The 19,284-nt window shown below is 45.6% G+C and overlaps 1 protein-coding gene across 1 annotated transcript in view; it reads right to left on the bottom strand.

Moving 5' to 3' along the window:
* Window positions 1-12,895, bottom strand: part of LOC122925023 (zinc finger protein 585A-like) — a 147,232-nt gene extending 134,337 nt beyond the window's left edge. The window contains exons 1-3 of the mRNA XM_044276557.1: window positions 11,261-12,895; window positions 11,013-11,133; window positions 9,870-10,575 (exon numbers count right to left, since the gene is read on the bottom strand). Of these exons, the coding sequence (XP_044132492.1) occupies window positions 9,870-10,575; window positions 11,013-11,133; window positions 11,261-11,344 (911 nt within the window). The 5' untranslated portion in view covers window positions 11,345-12,895. The remainder of the gene's footprint in view (window positions 1-9,869; window positions 10,576-11,012; window positions 11,134-11,260) is intronic.
* Window positions 12,896-19,284: the final 6,389 nt, after the last annotated feature.

Here is a 19,284-nt window from a genome sequence, read left to right as displayed (position 1 = left end):
AGTGAGGTGCGCTCTTGGTGCCCTATTGATTGCGGTATGGATGCAGTACCACCGCCAAGATTCCCGTTTACAGGATCGCCTGGGATGAAGGTAGACGTTGATCACAATGATCCTTTGGCGTACCTAAAATTATTTCTGACTGATGACGTCATTGAAAAGATTGTCACGGAGACAAACCGCTACAAAGAGCAGCAATCCACTACTCTGCACAGCAAGTTTTCCAGAACCAGAAAATGGGAACCGGTGAGTAAGGAGGACATATGGAAATTTCTGGGGCTAATACTTCTTCAGGGGGTGGTGGGGAAACCCCTGCAGAAATGGTACTGGACTACCAATAAATTGCTGGCAACCCCATTTTTTGGCACCATCATGTCCGAGTACCGTTTTTCCTCATAATGAAGAATTTACACTTCACCAACAATGAGGAATTTGACGAAGCCACACATCCAGCGCCAAAACTGAAGAAGATCTGGGAAGTATTCCAAATGATCATAACCAATTTCCAGCAGGCCTATGTGCCAGACAGAGACATCAGCATTGATGAAAGTCTGATGGCTTACAAAGGACGCCTCAGCTGGATTCAATACATCGCATCCAAGAGAGCGCAGTTTGGAATAAAATCCTATATGCTCTGCGAGTCTACAACTGGCTATATATGGAATTCCATCATATACACCGGCAAAGGAACACAATTCAACCCCAGGTACAGCGGCTATGGGATGGCAACATCATCAGTCCTTTCACTGCTTGAACCATTGCTCAATCAGGGGTATTGTGTTTCAACAGACAACTTTTACACGTCGCCTGAGCTGTACGAGTTTCTACTAAAAAACAAGACTGACGCATATGGAACCGTTAGGGCCAACCGACGTGGCCTGCCATGTATGTTTTCCAAGAAAAAACTAAAAACAGGAGAAATGGTGGCCTGGCAGAAAGGAAAGATGATGGCAATGCGTTGGCGTGACAAAAAAGACGTGTGCCTAATGAGTACAGTACATAACACCTCCACTACCACGGTCCACACAAGAGGTGGGAAAGATGTCATAAAGCCACAACTTGTGATCGACTATAATAACACCATGGGAGGAGTCGATAGAGCCGATCAGGCGATGACATTCTATCCAGCAATGCGGAAGCAACAAAAAAAATACTACAAAAAAATATTCAGGCATCTCCTGGAACATAGTCTGTGGAATGCCTATATACTGCACGGAGGAAAGAGTGACAAGCCTCTTGTTCACTCTGACTTCATCTGGAAGGTGGCGGAGCAGATTTTTGTGAACTACCAAACGCCATCAGTGGCCGTGAACAGATATGGACGTCGCGCTGTTGACGTTGTAAACCCAGAGAGGCTGACTGGTCGTCACTTTATGGATTACATCCCGCCAAGCGCAAAAAAGGCAGCACCTACAAGGATGTGTGTAGTTTGCTGCTCAAAGCGAGATGGAAATGGAAAAAAAATCCGAAAGGAAACCAGGTTCCATTGCCCTGATTGTGACGTTGGTCTATGTGCAGTCCCATGCTTCAAAATTTACCACACCCAGGATGTTTACTGAATTTTCTTTTGTTTGACAAATTTCATTATTAATTACATTACTGAATAAAATTATATTATTTATTAGATTATAACTAGGGATGAGCGAACTCGAACTGTATAGTTCGGGTTCGTACCGAATTTTGGGGTGTCCGTGACACGGACCCGAACATTTTCGTAAAAGTCCGGGTTCGGGTTCGGTGTTCGTCGCTTTCTTGGCGCTTTTGTGACGCTTTCTAGGCGCTTTTTGAAAGGCTGCAAAGCAGCCAATCAACAAGCGTCATACTACTTGCCCCAAGAGGCCGTCACAGCCATGCCTACTATTGGCATGGCTGTGATTGGCCAGAGCACCATGTGACCCAGCCTCTATTTAAGCTGGAGTCACATAGCGCCGCCCGTCACTCTGCTCTGATTAGCGTAGGGAGAAGATGCAGCTGCGACAGTAGGGCGAGATTAGGCAGATTAACTCCTCCAAAGGACTTGATTAATTGATCGATCTGCAGCTGTGGGTCATTGAGCTGCTGAAATTCAATTGCTCACTGTTTTTAGGCTGCCCAGACCGTTTGTCAGTCACATTTTTCTGGGGTGATCGGCGGCCATTTTGTGTCTTGTGGTGCGCCAGCACAAGCTGCGACCAAGTGCATTTAACCCTCAATGGTGTGGTTGTTTTTTGGCTAAAGCCTACATCAGGGTGAAGCTGTCACACCAAGTGCATTTAACCAGCAATAGTCTGTTTATTTTTTGGCCATATACTAAATCAGGGGCAAGCTGCGCCCGTCACCAAGTGCATTTAACCAGCAATAGTCTGTTCATTTTTTGGCCATATACTACATCAGGGGCAAGCTGCGCCCGTCACCAAGTGCATTTAACCCTCAGTAGTGTGGTTGGTCAAGCTGTCACACCAAGTGCATTTAACCAGCAATAGTGTGGTTATTTTTTGGCCATATCCCAGTCTAATTCTGTCAGTAAATCCATACCGGTCACCCAGTGCCTAAATACTAGGCCTCAAATTTATATCCCGCTAAATCTCTCGTTACCGCTGTACTGTTGTGGCTGGGAAAGTTATTTAGTGTCCGTCAAAGCACATTTTTTGTTCAGGGTTGAAATACAATTCCCAATTACTGGAGGACGAGGAGGACGAGGATGAGGAGGAGGTGGAGGAGGATGAGGATGAAGCATGGTCACAGCGGGGTGGCACCCAACGCAGCTCGGGTCCATCACTGGTGCGTGGCTGGGGGGAAAGGCAGGACAATGACGATACGCCTCCCACAGAGGACAGCTTGTCCTTACCCCTGGGCAGCCTGGCACACATGAGCGACTACATGCTGCAGTGCCTGCGCAACGACAGCAGAGTTGCCCACATTTTAACCTGTGCGGACTACTGGGTTGCCACCCTGCTGGATCCACGCTACAAAGACAATGTGCCCACCTTACTTCCTGCACTGGAGCGTGATAGGAAGATGCGCGAGTACAAGCGCACGTTGGTAGACGCGCTACTGAGAGCATTCCCAAATGTCACAGGGGAACAAGTGGAAGCCCAAGGCCAAGGCAGAGGAGGAGCAAGAGGTCGCCAAGGCAGCTGTGTCACGGCCAGCTCCTCTGAGGGCAGGGTTAGCATGGCAGAGATGTGGAAAACTTTTGTCAACACGCCACAGCTAACTGCACCACCACCTGATACGCAACGTGTTAGCAGGAGGCAACATTTCACTAACATGGTGGAACAGTACATGTGCACACCCCTCCACGTACTGACTGATGGTTCGGCCCCATTCAACTTCTGGGTCTCTAAATTGTCCACGTGGCCAGAGCTAGCCTTTTATGCCTTGGAGGTGCTGGCCTGCCCGGCGGCCAGCGTTTTGTCTGAACGTGTATTCAGCATGGCAGGGGGCGTCATTACAGACAAACGCAGCCGCCTGTCTACAGCCAATGTGGACAAGCTGACGTTCATAAAAATGAACCAGGCATGGATCCCACAGGACCTGTCCATCCCTTGTGCAGATTAGACATTAACTACCTCCCCTTAACCATATATTATTGGACTCCAGGGCACTTCCTATTTTTATTTTCATTTTACCATTATATTGCGAGGCTACCCAAAGTTGAATGAACCTCTCCTCTGTCTGGGTGCCGGGGCCTAAATATATGCCAATGGACTGTTCCAATGTTGGGTGACGTGAAGCCTGATTCTCTGCTATGACATGCAGACTAATTCTCTGCTGACATGAAGACAGATTCTCTGTTACGGGACCTCTCTCCTCTGCCTGGGTGCTGGGCCTAAATATATGCCAATGGACTGTTGCAGTGGTGGCTGACGTGAAGCCTGATTCTCTGCTATGACATGCAGACTAATTCTCTGCTGACGTGAAGCCAGATTGTCTGTTACGGGACCTCTCTCCTCTGCCTGTGTGCTGGGCCTAAATATATGCCACTGGACTGTTGCACTGGTGGCTGACGTGAAGCCTGATTCTCTGCTATGACATGCAGACTAATTCTCTGCTGACATGAAGCCAGATTCTCTGTTACGGGACCTCTCTCCTCTGCCTGGGTGCTGGGCCTAAATTTATGAAAATGGACTCTTACAGTGGTGGGTGACGTGAAGCCTGATTCTCTGCTATGACATGCAGACTGATTCTCTGCTGACATGAAGCCAGATCCTCTGTTACGGGACCTCTCTCCTCTGCCTGGGTGCTGGGCCTAAATATATGCCAATGGACTGTTGCACTGGTGGCTGACGTGAAGCCTCATTCTCTTCTATGACATGCAGACTGATTCTCTGCTGACATGAAGCCAGATTGTCTGTTACGGGACCTCTCTCCTCTGCCTGGGTGCTGGGCCTAAATTTATGAAAATGGACTCTTACAGTGGTGGGTGACGTGAAGCCTCATTCTCTGCTATGACATGCAGACTAATTCTCTGCTGACATGAAGCCAGATCCTCTGTTACGGGACCTCTCTCCTCTGCCTGGGTGCTGGGCCTAAATATATGCCAATGGACTGTTGCAGTGGTGGCTGACGTGAAGCCTGATTCTCTGCTATGACATGCAGACTAATTCTCTGCTGACATGAAGCCAGATTGTCTGTTACGGGACCTCTCTCCTCTGCCTGGGTGCCGGGGCCTAAATATCTGAGAATGGACTGTTCCAGTGGTGGGTGACGGGAAGCCAGATTCATTTCCCTATCCACATTTGTTTGCAGGGGATTTACCTACATGTTGCTGCCTTTTGCAGCCCTCTAGCCCTTTCCTGGGCTGTTTTACAGCCTTTTTAGTGCCGAAAAGTTCGGGTCCCCATTGACTTCAATGGGGTTCGGGTTCGGGACGAAGTTCGGATCGGGTTCGGATCCCGAACCCGAACATTTCCGGGAAGTTCGACCGAACTTCTCGAACCCGAACATCCAGGTGTTCGCTCAACTCTAATTATAACTCATGATTTTATTTTTTCGAACTTTATCACATCTGAGAGGTCTACTAGAGTCTTCTTTGGTCAGGTTTAAGTAAGTAATTACTAAGAATTGCAGGCCTACAATACATAACACCAAATTTCCATGCAAAAAAATGGTACCGCTTTTGGAACAAAATTCCTGACATAATCATACCGCCAGGGAGGTTAATCCATTTTTTTCCAGTTACAAAGCAAGGGTTAACAGCCAAACAAAACTCAATATTTATGGTCCTGATTCTGTAGATTACAGAAACACCCCATATGTGGTTGTAAACTGCTGTACGGGCACACGGCATTGCGTAGAAGGAAAGGAATGCCATATGGTTTCTGGGAGGCAGATTTTGCTTGTTTTTTGACCCCATGTCACATTTGAAGCCCCCCTGATGCACCCCTAGAGTAGAAACTCCCAAAAAGTTATCCGATTTTGGAAACTACGGGATAAGGTGGCAGTTTTCTTGGTACTATTTTAGGGTACATATGATTTTTGGTTGCTCTATATTACACTTTTTGTAAAGCAAGGTAAAAAAAATAGCGGTCTTGGCACTGTTTTTATTTTGTGTTATTTACAACGTTCATCTGACAGGTTAGATCATGTGCTATTTTTATAGAGCAGGTTGTTACGGATGCGACAATACCAAATATGACTACTTTTTTTGGTTGTTTGTTTCAGTTTTGCATAATAAAGTATTTTTGAAAAAAAAAGATTTTTTAGTGTCTCCACATTCTGCAAGCCGTAGTTTGTTTTATTTTTAGGGTGACTGTCTTGTGTAGGGGCTCATTTTTTGGGGGATAAGATGACGGTTTGATTGGTACTATTTTAGGGTGTATATGACTTTTTCATCGCTTGCTATTACACTTTTTGTGATGTAAGGTGACAAAAAACACATTTTTTTTTTTTTATGTTTTTTACAGTGTTCACTTGAGGGGTTAGGTTATGTGATATTTTTATAGAGCAGGTTTTTACACAATTATATCATTTTTTAAACAAAAAAATGATGTTTTAGTGTCTTCATAGTCTGAGAGCCATAGTTTTTTCAGTTTTTGGGCGACTGTCTTAGGTAGGGTATCCTTTTTGCGGGATGAGATGACGGTTTGATTGGCACTATTTTGGGGTGCATATGACTTTTTATCGCTTGCCATTACACTATTTGTGATGTAAGGTGACAAAAAATGGCTTTTTTGACACCGCTTTTATTTTTTTTATTTTTATGGCGTTCACCTAAGGGGTTAAGTCATGTGGTGTTTCATAGAGCAGGTTGTTACGGATGCGGCGATACCAAATATGTATACTTTTTTTTTTATATACTTAAGCTTTACACAATAACAGCATTTTTGAAACAAAAAAAATCATGTTTTAGTTTCTGCATTGTCTGAGAGCCATATTTTTTTTTTTTTTTTGGGCGATTGTCTTAGTTAGGATATCATTTTTTGCGGGATTAGGCGACGGTTAGATTGGTACTATTTTGGGGGGCATACGCCTCTTTGATCGCTTGGGGCTGCACTTTTTAGAGAGCCGGTCGATACGGGTGCTGCGAATGCCTAATTTGTCTACTTTTTTCCCTATTTTTTTTTACAATTTCTTTTGCTTTATTTTGGTAAAAGGACGTTTGTTAGTTTTTTTTACTTGAAATGTTAAATTTCTTTTGTAAAACTTTATTTTTTAACTTTTTTTTTTGTCCCACTCTGGGTCTTTAACTTTTGGGGGTCTGATCACCTTTACAATGCATCACAATACTTTTGTATTGTGATGCATTTGCTGTAAGTGTATTACAGACTGTAATACACTTACAGACTGCTTGCCTGTGAAATCTGGGGGGCTGGATCTCACAGCCTCTCCCGGAAGGCAGCCATGATGCCCAAGGAAGGCACCGGGCTGCCTTTCCTGCAATCGGGTCCACGTCACAGCAGCACGGGGACCTGATGGAAGCTCTGATACCCGCAAGGACATCGCAGGTGCCACGATCAGCGCTGACCGCGGCACATCAAGGCGTTAATGCACCGACAGATGCCGGCGCATGCAGCAGGGGTCTGGTTATCAGTGACTGCTGTACCCCTGCCGCGGATCGGGCGGGCGCATCTCCTGCACCCGACCGATCACAGCGCCGTACATGTAAGGCACTGGTCCTTAAGTCACGGATGTTTATCTTGCAAAATGATAAAAAAATATAAAAAAAATTTAAAGTGTGTCAGAGAAACCTAGTTACTCCTGGCGGTGGGTGTCTGATGTCAGTTGAGATGATGTTAAAGACAGAGTCAACCGTTCAAGGACAGCTGGGTTGCTGGTCAAAACACGACCTCTGGATGACAGTGACAGCTCTGGCCTATTGCTGTGACTGCTGCTACCTAAGGCCCTGGCACCTGTCTGTCGAATATAGTGTACAGTAACTGTAAGTGTAAGCAGTAGTATTAGACTGCTTTTTCACTCCAATTAGAGAATCAAAGCCTAATGGAATTACTTATGCATAAAACAACGTGAACACCCCAAAATCAGTAATATTAGACCTTTAGGTCAGGAATAAGGACCGCCATATCCATAGTTATTATAATGTTTGCAGCGATAATATAGGTTTTATGGTTATAAAGTATGTCGTAGTGTAACATATTCCGGTGTGATTTACATTATATATATATATACACACACACACACAGTGTGTATTTATGTCATTGTATCTTCTGTATTACAAGGCCAGCAGCCATGCTGGGGTAATTGATTTATGAATTGGTTTAAGGCTTCATAGAGAGAGTTGAGCTGTCTGACACACTGCTCCTCCAGAGATAGTTAGCACAGAGATGCTAACGAGAGTGGGCCCGTTTGCTGATCACACTTCAGGACTGCAGACTCTCTGGCCCCTTTTGTCAGCAGGGGGGTTCCTAACCACAGAATAAACAATAATTTGTAGTCCTTCATAACTGGTATGATGGGGGCATCGCATGGACACCAGACATGGTGTATCAACTCACCTTCATCTTCCTAAAAGAAGGATCTCACCTTCCGAGCTTCCTGGATGTGTCTCGTTTGATATGCTAGGACTCGGAACGGTGAGATAAGAACCCAGGGCCCTCTCACGAAGGAAGGACAAACACAGGAGCAGTAAGGCACTGCTGGACAGACAAGGAACAGACTAGATCAGAAGCAGTCGGCACTGCCAGGCTATCAGACGCAGTTAGAACACTGCTAGGCTGAACAGAGTGGACTCAGACACAGAACAGGCAAGGCATGGACAAGGATAACAACGTCAACATCATCACAGGACAGACAAAGCAACAACAACAGACCAGTCAGCCCTCGGCCCAGCTCTTCCCCACCACCACCTCTGTGAAGAACAGGGCTCACTGGCTCTCCGCCTCTGGGTTTTGCTTCTGGTCTGCTGGTGCACTTGGTTCTGGGGAAGTGCCACTATAACTTAACCTGCTTTACTGTCATGTTCCTGGTCTGTTTTTGCCTGTTTCCCGTTTGCTAGATGGTCTGCCTTGGGCCTCGGGCACTTGACACCACTAAAAAAACTCAACACTCCTAAAATCCATTTATGGCTATCAATGCCCAATTATGAGGGAAATTTACAGGTCAATATTCAGTCAGAACTTTTTTAAAGCTTTTAGAAATCTCAAACCAGTTTTCATCTGTCTTTGCCATCCTGGGATCTTTCAACTGTACTTAAATCCCTTGCCATGCATCCATTTGAGCCTATGGAAGATGCCTCTCTAAAAATGTTGACCTATAAAAAACAGTATTTCTAATAGCCATCACATCTGTGAAATCTGTTAGTGAGTTAAAGGCGCTATCCTGTAGAGAACCATATTGCAGAGATCTTGGAGATTGTCTGGTTCTGCGTACCATGCCTGGTTTCATTCCAAATCTCTTTGTCTGTTTTTGCCTCTAAATCCATTCACAATGATCAAATAAACTGTAATTTCCTGAATGTCAGAAAGGCTTTTCTTATTTACATCCTAAAGACAGAAACAATTAGGAAGGCAGAAAAATTCTTCCTACAGTTCCAAGGACCTAATAAGGGCAAGAAGGCCAGTAAAGCATCATTGCAAGTCAGTAAAAAGGTAACCATCGACTACTGCTATGACCTTTTGAATCTGCGGTCTCCATTGCAAGTTTAAGCGCACTCCACCCGGTCTACTTCCTCCTCCTTGGCTGAACTGGCTCAGGTGTCTTTTGAATGGATTTGCATAGCAGCAATATGGGCCCCGTCCTCAACGTTCATCAGACACTATTGTCTGGATGTTATAGGAGCAGAAGAGTGATACAGTTGGCGACTTCAAGTACAGTACCCCCCCTCCCCCCTTCCAAATAATATTACTTGTTAAGTCCCATTGTATGCTATGCTGCCGCAGGACTATTAGGAAATTCAAAACGTACTCAATGAAATTTCCTTTTCTTGGAGTTCGTAGGCGGTACAGGCTTTTCCTCCCTTAATAAATTTATTGCTGCATTCAAAATACAGGGACTCAGTGTCTTTCTGATACCTTTTATAGGTTGTCTCAATTGTTTCAGGGAGGTTGTATTGTATTGTTAATAATTAATTGTTGATAATTAAATGTTTTATTTTTGAATTCTGCTCATGAAAATGAATAAAGATACTAAAAAATGATTTGACAATGTGATATACCATGATGGTCACAAAAAAAAATCCAACAGTTGGATTTTTGGCTGCATGTCACGTCATGTCTAAAAAGATCTGATTTATCTGTACATTCTCCTCATTCTAAACAAGAATTTGTTTTCTTTCCTATGTGACTTGTCGCATAACTAACAAGATCTATCTGTAAAACATTCCCCCACCTTCTAAATATTAATACAGCTTCTCTCCTGTGTGACTTATCGCATGTGTAACTAGATGTGACTTTTCTGTAAAACATTTCCCAGTTTTTAAACATGAATATGGCCTCTCTCCTTTATGAATTCTCTCATGTGTAACAAGATATGATTTCCGAGTAAAACATTTCCCACATTCTGAACATGAATACGGTTTCTCTCCTGTGTGATATCTCTCATGTCTAACAAGATTTGATTTGTCGGTAAAACATTTTCCACATTCTGAACATGAATATGGCTTCTCTCCAGTGTGACTTCTCTTATGTGTAACAAGACATAATTTATCTGTAAAACATTTCCCACATTCTGAACATGAATACAGCTTCTCTCCTGTGTGACGTCTCTCATGTCTAACAAGATTAGATTTTTCTGTAAAACGTTTTCCACATTCTGAACATGAATACGGCATTTCTCCTCTGTGAATTCTCTCATGTCTAACAAGATTTGATTTATCTGTAAAACATTTTCCACATTCTGAACAGGAGTATGGCTTCTCCTTTGTGTGAAATCTTCTGTCTGTAGAAAGGCCTGAGCTTTTTGTGAACTCTTTAACACAGTGAAACCCTTTATCCCCTTTCTGACCTTTAGTTGTGGTAACAATCTGTGATTGGTCAGGAAAAGGTTCTTGATGATTAAGGGGATTATATGATAGATCTGTAGTCTGAAGTCCTGGATGTACATTAAGGTTTTCTCCTGAAGAGTGCTGCATGATATCTTCATCTTCATTATAATTTAGTGGTAAAATATAGTTTCCTTCAGAATTCTTCCTGGGATTTCCTGTTTATATAAAAATTAGAATTTGTAATATTTTTTTTTAAACCAAACAATACACAAAATATATTATAATATTCCAATTAGGCTAGAAATGGATCTGGTAGGAAGGACAAATATAGGGAGTCACTTATTAAGACCAGTGTCTTAATAACCCCTTTAGCTGGTGGTAAATCTGCCGAAGATATGTAGAGGCGCCAGCCGAAGTTATGCCGCAATCTGGATGTGGATGTGACTGTCCACCATGTCCTGCAGGAACAGCCGGGATCAGAGAAGAATCTGATCAGAGATCACCATCAGCTGGATAAGGGGAACACTTCATGATGTGATGGAGACATCTCCAATCAAAGAGCGGCGCAACAGCCGGTGATCAGATTCTCCTCCTGCCCTGAAGGCACCAAGGACAGAATCTGAAGTCACTTTCCCCATTCATGATTACATACCTGTAGCGACATGTCCAGGAATGTCCTCCTCCACATCACTCTTACACGGGGGATCGCCCATCATCCACTCTTCTTCATCCTCCACTTTAATAATAATCAGATCTTCCATCTGGTTTGTCATCTGTAACAATTCAGTACAATACAGCAGACATCTAACAGATCCACATAAGAGATCCCCACAATCTATGACCCCTCTATGACTGCAGGACCCCCCTATATAGATGTGTACAGGGCTCAGCTCCATCTACCTGAGGGTTCTCTGGGACCTTCTCCTCTGGACAGTCCTGGGAATACAGAGGACGGGGACATCTCTCTGGTGGATTTCTCCTCATGGATCCATCTGTGGAGACACAAGCACACAATGACTTAATAGTCACTGCAGATCTAAAATTTTAGTGTCATGACTAAGGACACAGTGTGCATCAGAAACGCGTTGGAGGTGTATTAAGTGGTAAAAGCAGTGATGAGTCCAAAGATGGATTTTTTATATGTACTTACAAAGGAGAAGAAGTTTTTTTCATGCTGAACTTATTTAGATATGTAAGCACATTGAAGCAGAGCAGTGAAGCAGTCTGGAACTGGTGAGCGGGGTTTTGTTTTGTTTATGGATTATTGGAAAAGTATTAGAAGAAGTGTCCTCTTCAGAAACAGTAAATCAATCGGTCATGTGTTTAAAAGGGAAAAAAAATTTCTGCCCACAATACATCCCATGGATATCTACCTGCACGTTCCTATGCTGCACAGCAACAGGAAATTCCCATGTTCGTAGTGCACACAAATGCGGGCAATCTTCATCTACAAGTTACTTGTCTGCCGTTCTACTTTTTCTCTGGTCCCAGGCTGTAGCTAGGAGCCAGGTTTCTGACAGGCTCCCTTCTGATTGATCAATTACTAGGGAGCTAGTCCTAACTCAGGAGCCAAAATACCTCATGTCCACAATATACACACCTTAGAACAGATGCCTCAAGAGCCTATTGTGACGCGATGTCACGTCCCCGCCCGGATTTTATTCATAAAAATGTTTTATGAGTAGAATCCGGTTGACTGTCAGTTTAAAAAAATGAACCACTTCTAGCCAGGGAACAGTACGTCCATATATGGCCGCTCCTGCAGCCCTTTGTAGACCACAGACCTTTAATCACCCCCCGCAGAGCTCACTTCACACCTCGGACAGCTTCAAAAGGACAAAACCAGACCATGTGTCTCCTGGCCACTTTGAAACCACGAAAGTTAAACACATGCTAGTTGCCCCCTTCCATTCTGCCTGGTCAATTTACACATCAGAAGCAGAGAGAGCTGGAAGAGGGGAGCGAATAAGGAGAGACATGTGAACCGTGCTCTGAGAACCCCAAAAAGCATATTGGGGCTATATGGAATTATGAATGTAGCTACGCTCAAAATGCACCTCTCACCCAGAGGAACCGGGAGAGTCCAAACTTGGCAGCTCTGGGGTCTTCCCAGACTGGGAAATGGGGTACTAGTTACCTAGAGGGAAGAGAGGTGTGGTGTCATCCATGGAATCGTCCATAAATTCATGGTGGACCCAGCACAAGCGGACGATTTTTCATATTTATTACGCTGGCAAAGTTATGGGCCATTTTTTTTTAAGTCAGGAAAACTGGCCTGGCCAGCAGCAGGGAGGGGCGAACAAGCCCTCCCAAACCCTCCTTCAGGAACACCCACTTTGCAGCCCTTGGCTAGCTATTGGCTGGGCCAACCCCCCTTACTCTCCCACAAAATGGGGCATAAAAGTCAGTGCGCAAATGGAGAGGAGTGTCACGGATGAAGTTGCAGATAGCTGGAAGTTATGAATAAACGTACGACTGGCTTGATCCCAAACTAAGGAGCATATAGGTGACCCCCTATAAAACCCTAAGAGCTCACCCTGACTGATAAGCACATACAAGGGTCTCAAAGGTAGACGATTGTATGCCCCCGTACCTAAGACTTTGTGACACCTGAAAACCCTATAATAGTGAGGGGACACGACCACCGGCTCCCTGCACTTCATACGGAAAGAGTCAGGGTCACCTAGAATCAAGCCAGCAAGGAAACACAATACATGAAAGGACTTATCTGAACAAGCAGCAGCAGAAGCCTCCAGCAGTGAACACTTCAATCCAGGAAGTAGTATAAACCGCAAAGTGAGGCAGTATGGGAGGGAATATAAAGGAAAGAGGATTAGTCTAAATAGGTGACACCTGGGAGAAGAAAATGAGATGAGAAAGTGAAACCAAAACAAAGAACATCATGCAAGAGGTAGAGAAGGACGTCTGTCAGACCTTCTCACAGAAGTGGCGGTGACAAGGAGCGCTTTTTGCCCTGTGGTCACATCGCCGATAGGCTGTCCGTTGGAACGTAAGTTTTGTGCCTGGATTTTGCATAGGCAAAGTCCAAGATAAAAATTTCTCTTTTTATCCCAGTTTATTTTCCACATGCTTCCCAGCTTGCTATTGTAATCTTTTTCTGTAAATTTTTGTATGCAATGTTTGTTTCACTTCTGTGTTACTTAAAGTAAAATATATTTTTATATCTTTTAAATTGTCTCTCTCTTATCGCTGTAAGCCACACTGCAACAAAGTACTTGTACGCCTTGAAGAGACCTGTTTTATAGTCGACTGATATTAGAGACATAACTGTTTTATGACTCGATTGGTGTTAGCTTGTAGCGTGGTACCGGGGCTGATCTGCGAGTGGTCCGAACCCCTATCCCTACAATTATAGAGTCGTTCACTCACGAACGTGGTAGCAGCAGAAAATAAGGGGGGTCCAGGATTGACTGGGTAATTCTGTATCCCTTCCCTGTCACGGTCCACCCTCGGTTGGGCTTTTCGCCCCGCTGGGGTGTTCTAGCGGTCATAAGTCTGATTTAAACGGGGGTGGTCGTGACACCTACATAAGAAACATTTGGAGATATCCTTTAACTCATCAAGGTATGAAGTGGTGGCTAAAACCCAAACCTCCGCTACGTGACAACTTCCTGATTCCCCAGCCTCAGAAAAGTCCTCACTATGGATGACTTCGCCTGCGACTTGGGTGCACATGTAGTCAGATTGTGGGTCCACAATATGAGTCATAAAAAGGGATTGTCATCCAACCTGAAAAATCCAGGGCTCTCAGGCTAGCCTTAGCTCACTTCCAACCATAGCCTCACAACCACCAAATGCTTCTTCAGTCAAGCTAATTTACCAAATGGTTCATTTCAGTAAACAGGCTACAAGGAGCTTTATCCAGAGGAGTGAAGCCTCAACTCTACAACTTCTATCGAATAGTGAAGCAGCTGTGGTAATACTAGAGAGGTAATACTAAGATATCCAAATTTTCTCTGTGTGTTGCTCTCACCATGTTCTAGCATCAGACAGTTTATCGATCAGCTGGGAAGAGAAGCTGGTGTATGTATAGCTTCCATTATTGCTGAGAGTGCTCAGGAAGAGGCTGGAGGAGCAGACAGAAGTCATAGGCATTCTCCCATGATGGTCTTGCATTGTCTGGTGCCACGATAGGTAGGTAAGCAGGGAAAAGGGAAGAGGCAACCTGCTTCTTCAAACCAGGAGGAAGCAAGCGTCTCCCTAGAGGCCTAAATAAAACACACAAAGGGAAATAAAGGAGAGGACTTATCTTGAGCAGAGCTGGAGCAGACGATCCACCACAAATAAAGAGCTCCCAGGAAAAAACTATAACCCGCACAGGCCACTGGGGTAAGGAGGGATAAATAGCCTCACTAACAATGAAACCCAGTACACCTGAGGGAAGGTGGATCCAGCTCAAACCCAAATCAAAACAAACTAAGAAGTCAGACATGTGCAGCCAGTCTGACAGATCTCTGCACATTCACAGGGCAAGGCGTGACCTCTGGTTCCTGTTTTTGTGGTCACACTCTAAGAACAGTTACTGAAGCCTGCTCAAAATTTCGGGCCTTCACTTACAGAAGGATTTTCTTCTTCATCTTTATCTCTACAAGTTACATCTCACTGTGTGGAAGCTGGGAAGCACAACCTGTTATACCTAGGATTTCCACTTAGGTTGTTAACACTAAATCAGCTGTCTGAAGGCTCGGGATAGTTTTGTAGAAATTATTGAAAAATAAAATCACTAATGGTTCAATTCACCATCATTAAGACACAGTTACAAGGTTCATCCTGGCTCACCCCAACCCGGGACAAAAAACAGGTGATGTCCTTCCTGGGCACTGCTGAGTACTATAGGGGGTTCGCGCCCCACTATAGTAGCCTGGCGAGGCCCCTGACGGACAGCACCAGGAAGAAGCTGCCCTCCGCAGTCGATTGGACAACCGATTGAGAGACTGCCTTCCAGGCGCTGAAGGACGCTCTTTCCAGTTTCCCGGTGCTACAAGCAGCCGACTTCACGCGGCCGTTTATAGTACCGACCGACGCCAGTAATTTCGGGCACAGTGTCATGCTCAGTCGGGGGGACTCTATTGGCCAAAAACTAATGGGATGTGGGTACGCAGGAGTCTTGCCCTCCAGCCATACCACTTTGCCACCAGAGAGGGTGCGGATGGGCGCACGGGGAAACACAGCTATGTGCTTCCACTAGCGCCCTCTAAAAGGGAGAGGTGTGACAAATGTGGTCAGTGTACATGCAAAGTAAGTTCTCACTTCAACCCTCTGCTTGTCAGATAGCAGAGGTAGTGAACTCCACAGGGGTCCTGGCTTCAAGCAAGCCACTTGTTTACAAATTCACACGTCCTCCAGTCAGCCAGGAACCAAGCTGGTGTAACAGGAAGAATCTCTCAGCATGACGTCTAAGCCATTCACCACTTTACTCAGATTATCAGACAGGTTGGAACCGGCGGTTCATAAGGAATTATGAATCGCCCCTGCATTACATACATAAACCAGATACATATTTGTGTCTCTGCGGCCACGATGAACAGGCCCATGGTCATAGTCTGGTGGTGGGAGGCCAGAAAAGGGAGCTATACATATCTCCCCACAGAAACCACACAAAGGTACCAGGTTTGGACTCTACTGGTAGCCGTAACCCAGGCGGATCCGTTGGTCCCAGAACCATCTACCTGTGACCTTCTGGTCTAGAGCTATGAACCCTAAAGAGTTTTGTGGGTCATTGAGCTGCCAGGATCAGCAGGGAGGGGGGACCCTTCCCAGAGGCGGGAAGAGGAGGGCCGGCTAAAGTTTAAATTCCAAATTTATTGATGACCTATCCTCAGGATAGGTCATCAATATCATATCGGCGGGGGTCCGACACCCAGCACCCCCTCCGATCAGCTGTTTGAAGAGAAAGCGTGCGCGGTGTCAGCGCTGCCTCCTCTTCACTGTTTACCTTCTAGCCGTTGCATCTGCAGTGGTGAGCAGGTGTAATTACACCCAAGCCGTCCCATTCATTTCGATAGGAAGGCTTGGGTGTAATTACACCTGCTCACCACTGCAGATGCAACGGCGAGAAGGAAAACAGTGAAGAGGAGGCAGCGCTGACACCGTGCGCGCCTTCTCGTCACACAGCTGATCGGAGGGGGTGCCGGGTGTCGGACAACCCCTTTAAGGCTACATGCACACGACCGTGCTGTTTTATGCGGTCCGCAAAAAACCGGAAGCCGCCAGTGTGCCTTCCGCAATTTGCGGAAAGGAATGGGCGGCCATTGATATAACTGCCTATTCTTGTCCGTTTTGTGGACAAGAATAGGACAGGTTATATTATTTTTGTGGGGCATCTTTTGCGGCCCCATTAAAGTAAATGTGTCCGCGCCCAAGCCGCACAATGTGCGGCTCTGTCGCGGACCAAAACAACGGCTGTGTGCATGAGGCCTAACACTGTTTGTACCTATTTCACCTGTATTTGTAACCTCAGACCACTGTATATATTTTCTGCATATATTGTGTTATGTCTAGTGATCCCTTAAGGCAATAAAATATATAATTTAATCTTGTGCTGTTCTGGTATCTCGATCACGAATCCCCACGTCCGTGTTTCGGCCTAGTTATACGCTACTGCGAGTTGGTTTCTCACCCTATATAATCCTGTTAGCGGACCGGACTTATATCAAACGAGAAGCTGGTGGCATTATACCCGGGCTGAGAAAGCGCTGTTTCACTGGGGCAGTGAAAAGGCTCTCTCAGCTTGTTGCCTCTCTGTGCCCGTGTGGACAGGAGGAGTCTGTGAACACTGTACCAAGCTAACCTTACCTGCTCCTCCAGGAGGGCGTCTGACGTCAGTCGGGGTACGGTATTCGTCACACCGTGTATCAATTTATTTTCACTTCACACAAACTTGCAACTAGTAATCCTCAATTACATGTCACTGCACACACGTGTATACACTGCACATGACGGGTCTTACCTTGTGATATAAGAGGCTGGTGCTCCTCAATTACATGTCACTGCACACACGTGTATACACTGCACATGACGGGTCTTACCTTGTGATATAAGAGGCTGTTGCTCCTCCATTACATGTCACTGCACACACGTGTATACACTGCACATGACGGGTCTTACCTTGTGATATAAGAGGCTGGTGCTCCTCCATTACATGTCACTGCACACACGTGTATACACTGCACATGACGGCTCTTACCCTGTGATATAAGAGGCTGGTGCTCCTCCATTACATGTCACTGCACATACGTGTATACACTGCACATGACAGCTCTTACCCTGTGATATAAGAGGCTGGTGCTCCATTACATGTCACTGCACACACGTGTATACACTGCACATGACGGCTCTTACCTTGTGATATAAGAGGCTGGTGCTCCTCCATTACATGTCACTGCACACACGTGTATACACTGCACATGACGGCTCTTACCCTGTGATATAAGAGGCTGGTGCTCCTCCATTACATGTCACTGCACATACGTGTATACACTGCACATGACAGCTCTTACCCTGTGATATAAGAGGCTGGTGCTCCATTACATGTCACTGCACACACGTGTATACACTGCACATGACGGCTCTTACCTTGTGATATAAGAGGCTGGTGCTCCTCCATTACATGTCACTGCACACACGTGTATACACTGCACATGACGGCTCTTACCTTGTGATATAAGAGGCTGGTGCTCCGCCATTACATGTCACTGCACACAAGTGTACACACTGCACATGACGGCTCTTACCTTGTGATATAAGAGGCTGGTGCTCCTCCATTACATGTCACTGCACACACGTGTATACACTGCACATGACGGGTCTTACCCTGTGATATAAGAGGCTGGTGCTCCTCCATTACATGTCACTGCACACACGTGTATACACTGCACATGACGGCTCTTACCTTGTGATATAAGAGGCTGGTGCTCCTCCATTACATGTCACTGCACACACGTGTATACACTGCACATGACGGGTCTCACCTTGTGATATAAGAGGCTGGTGCTCCTCCATCATGGCCTCCTTGTACAGGTCCTTGTGTCCTTCTATATACTCCCACTCCTCCATGGAGAAATAGACAGTGACGTCCTGACACCTTATAGGAACCTGACAACACAATGACACCGTCATCACCCAGACCCCTCCAGTGCTGTTACTGGAGAATTTCCCAGCATTCCCAGCAGTGTCACCTCTCCAGTCAGCAGCTCCATCATCTTGTGGGTGAGTTCTATGATCTTCTGCTCATGTATCAGGGGGTGAGAGGGAGGCTCTGTGATGGGGGGAGGGGTCATGCTCCGCCCTCCTGACTCCTGGAGATGGATGATGGGAGTCACACAGTCCCCCGATGTCTTCTTCACTATTGTGTACTCCTGTGGATGGAGAGAGACACTTAGGGAATAAACCCTTCAGGGGTCATGTGCTCTCCTCCTGGTACAACGTGCCTACTTACCTCCTCATGGCTCCTACAACATGACTATTGGTCACATGACACATCACTCACCATATTGGGGGCTGATCTTCAGGTTCTCCATCACTTGGAAGGTCTGGAGGCCGTTCTCCAGGACCCTGGACTCTTCCTATCACCTCCTATGATGGATTCTCCTTTCCGATGTCTGACTTGTTACAGAATACAATAAAGAGGAGAGAATTCTAGAAAAGTTTACCTCTCCGCTCAGCAGGGAGATGATCTCCAAGGTGAGGTCTAATATTCTTCTGCTGATCTCCTTCCTGTCCATCCTTGGTGGTCGTTCAGGAGAAGAGGAGAGAACTGGAGGAGCTGGAGGCTTCTAGTACTGCAGGCGCCTTTATGAGAAGAGGAGAGGAAATCATCCAGGGGACAAGACCAGATGTCACCTCCAGAACCGCACTTCCTGAGCCTGGAGGGGCCCCGCTTTTCAGAGTCCCCACCACATGGA

This window comes from Bufo gargarizans, chromosome 1 (genome assembly GCF_014858855.1).
Source record: "Bufo gargarizans isolate SCDJY-AF-19 chromosome 1, ASM1485885v1, whole genome shotgun sequence".
Classification (NCBI taxonomy): Eukaryota; Metazoa; Chordata; class Amphibia; order Anura; family Bufonidae; genus Bufo; species Bufo gargarizans.
The sequence above is the reverse complement of the archived record's forward strand: the minus strand, read 5'-3'. Positions and strand labels throughout refer to the sequence as shown.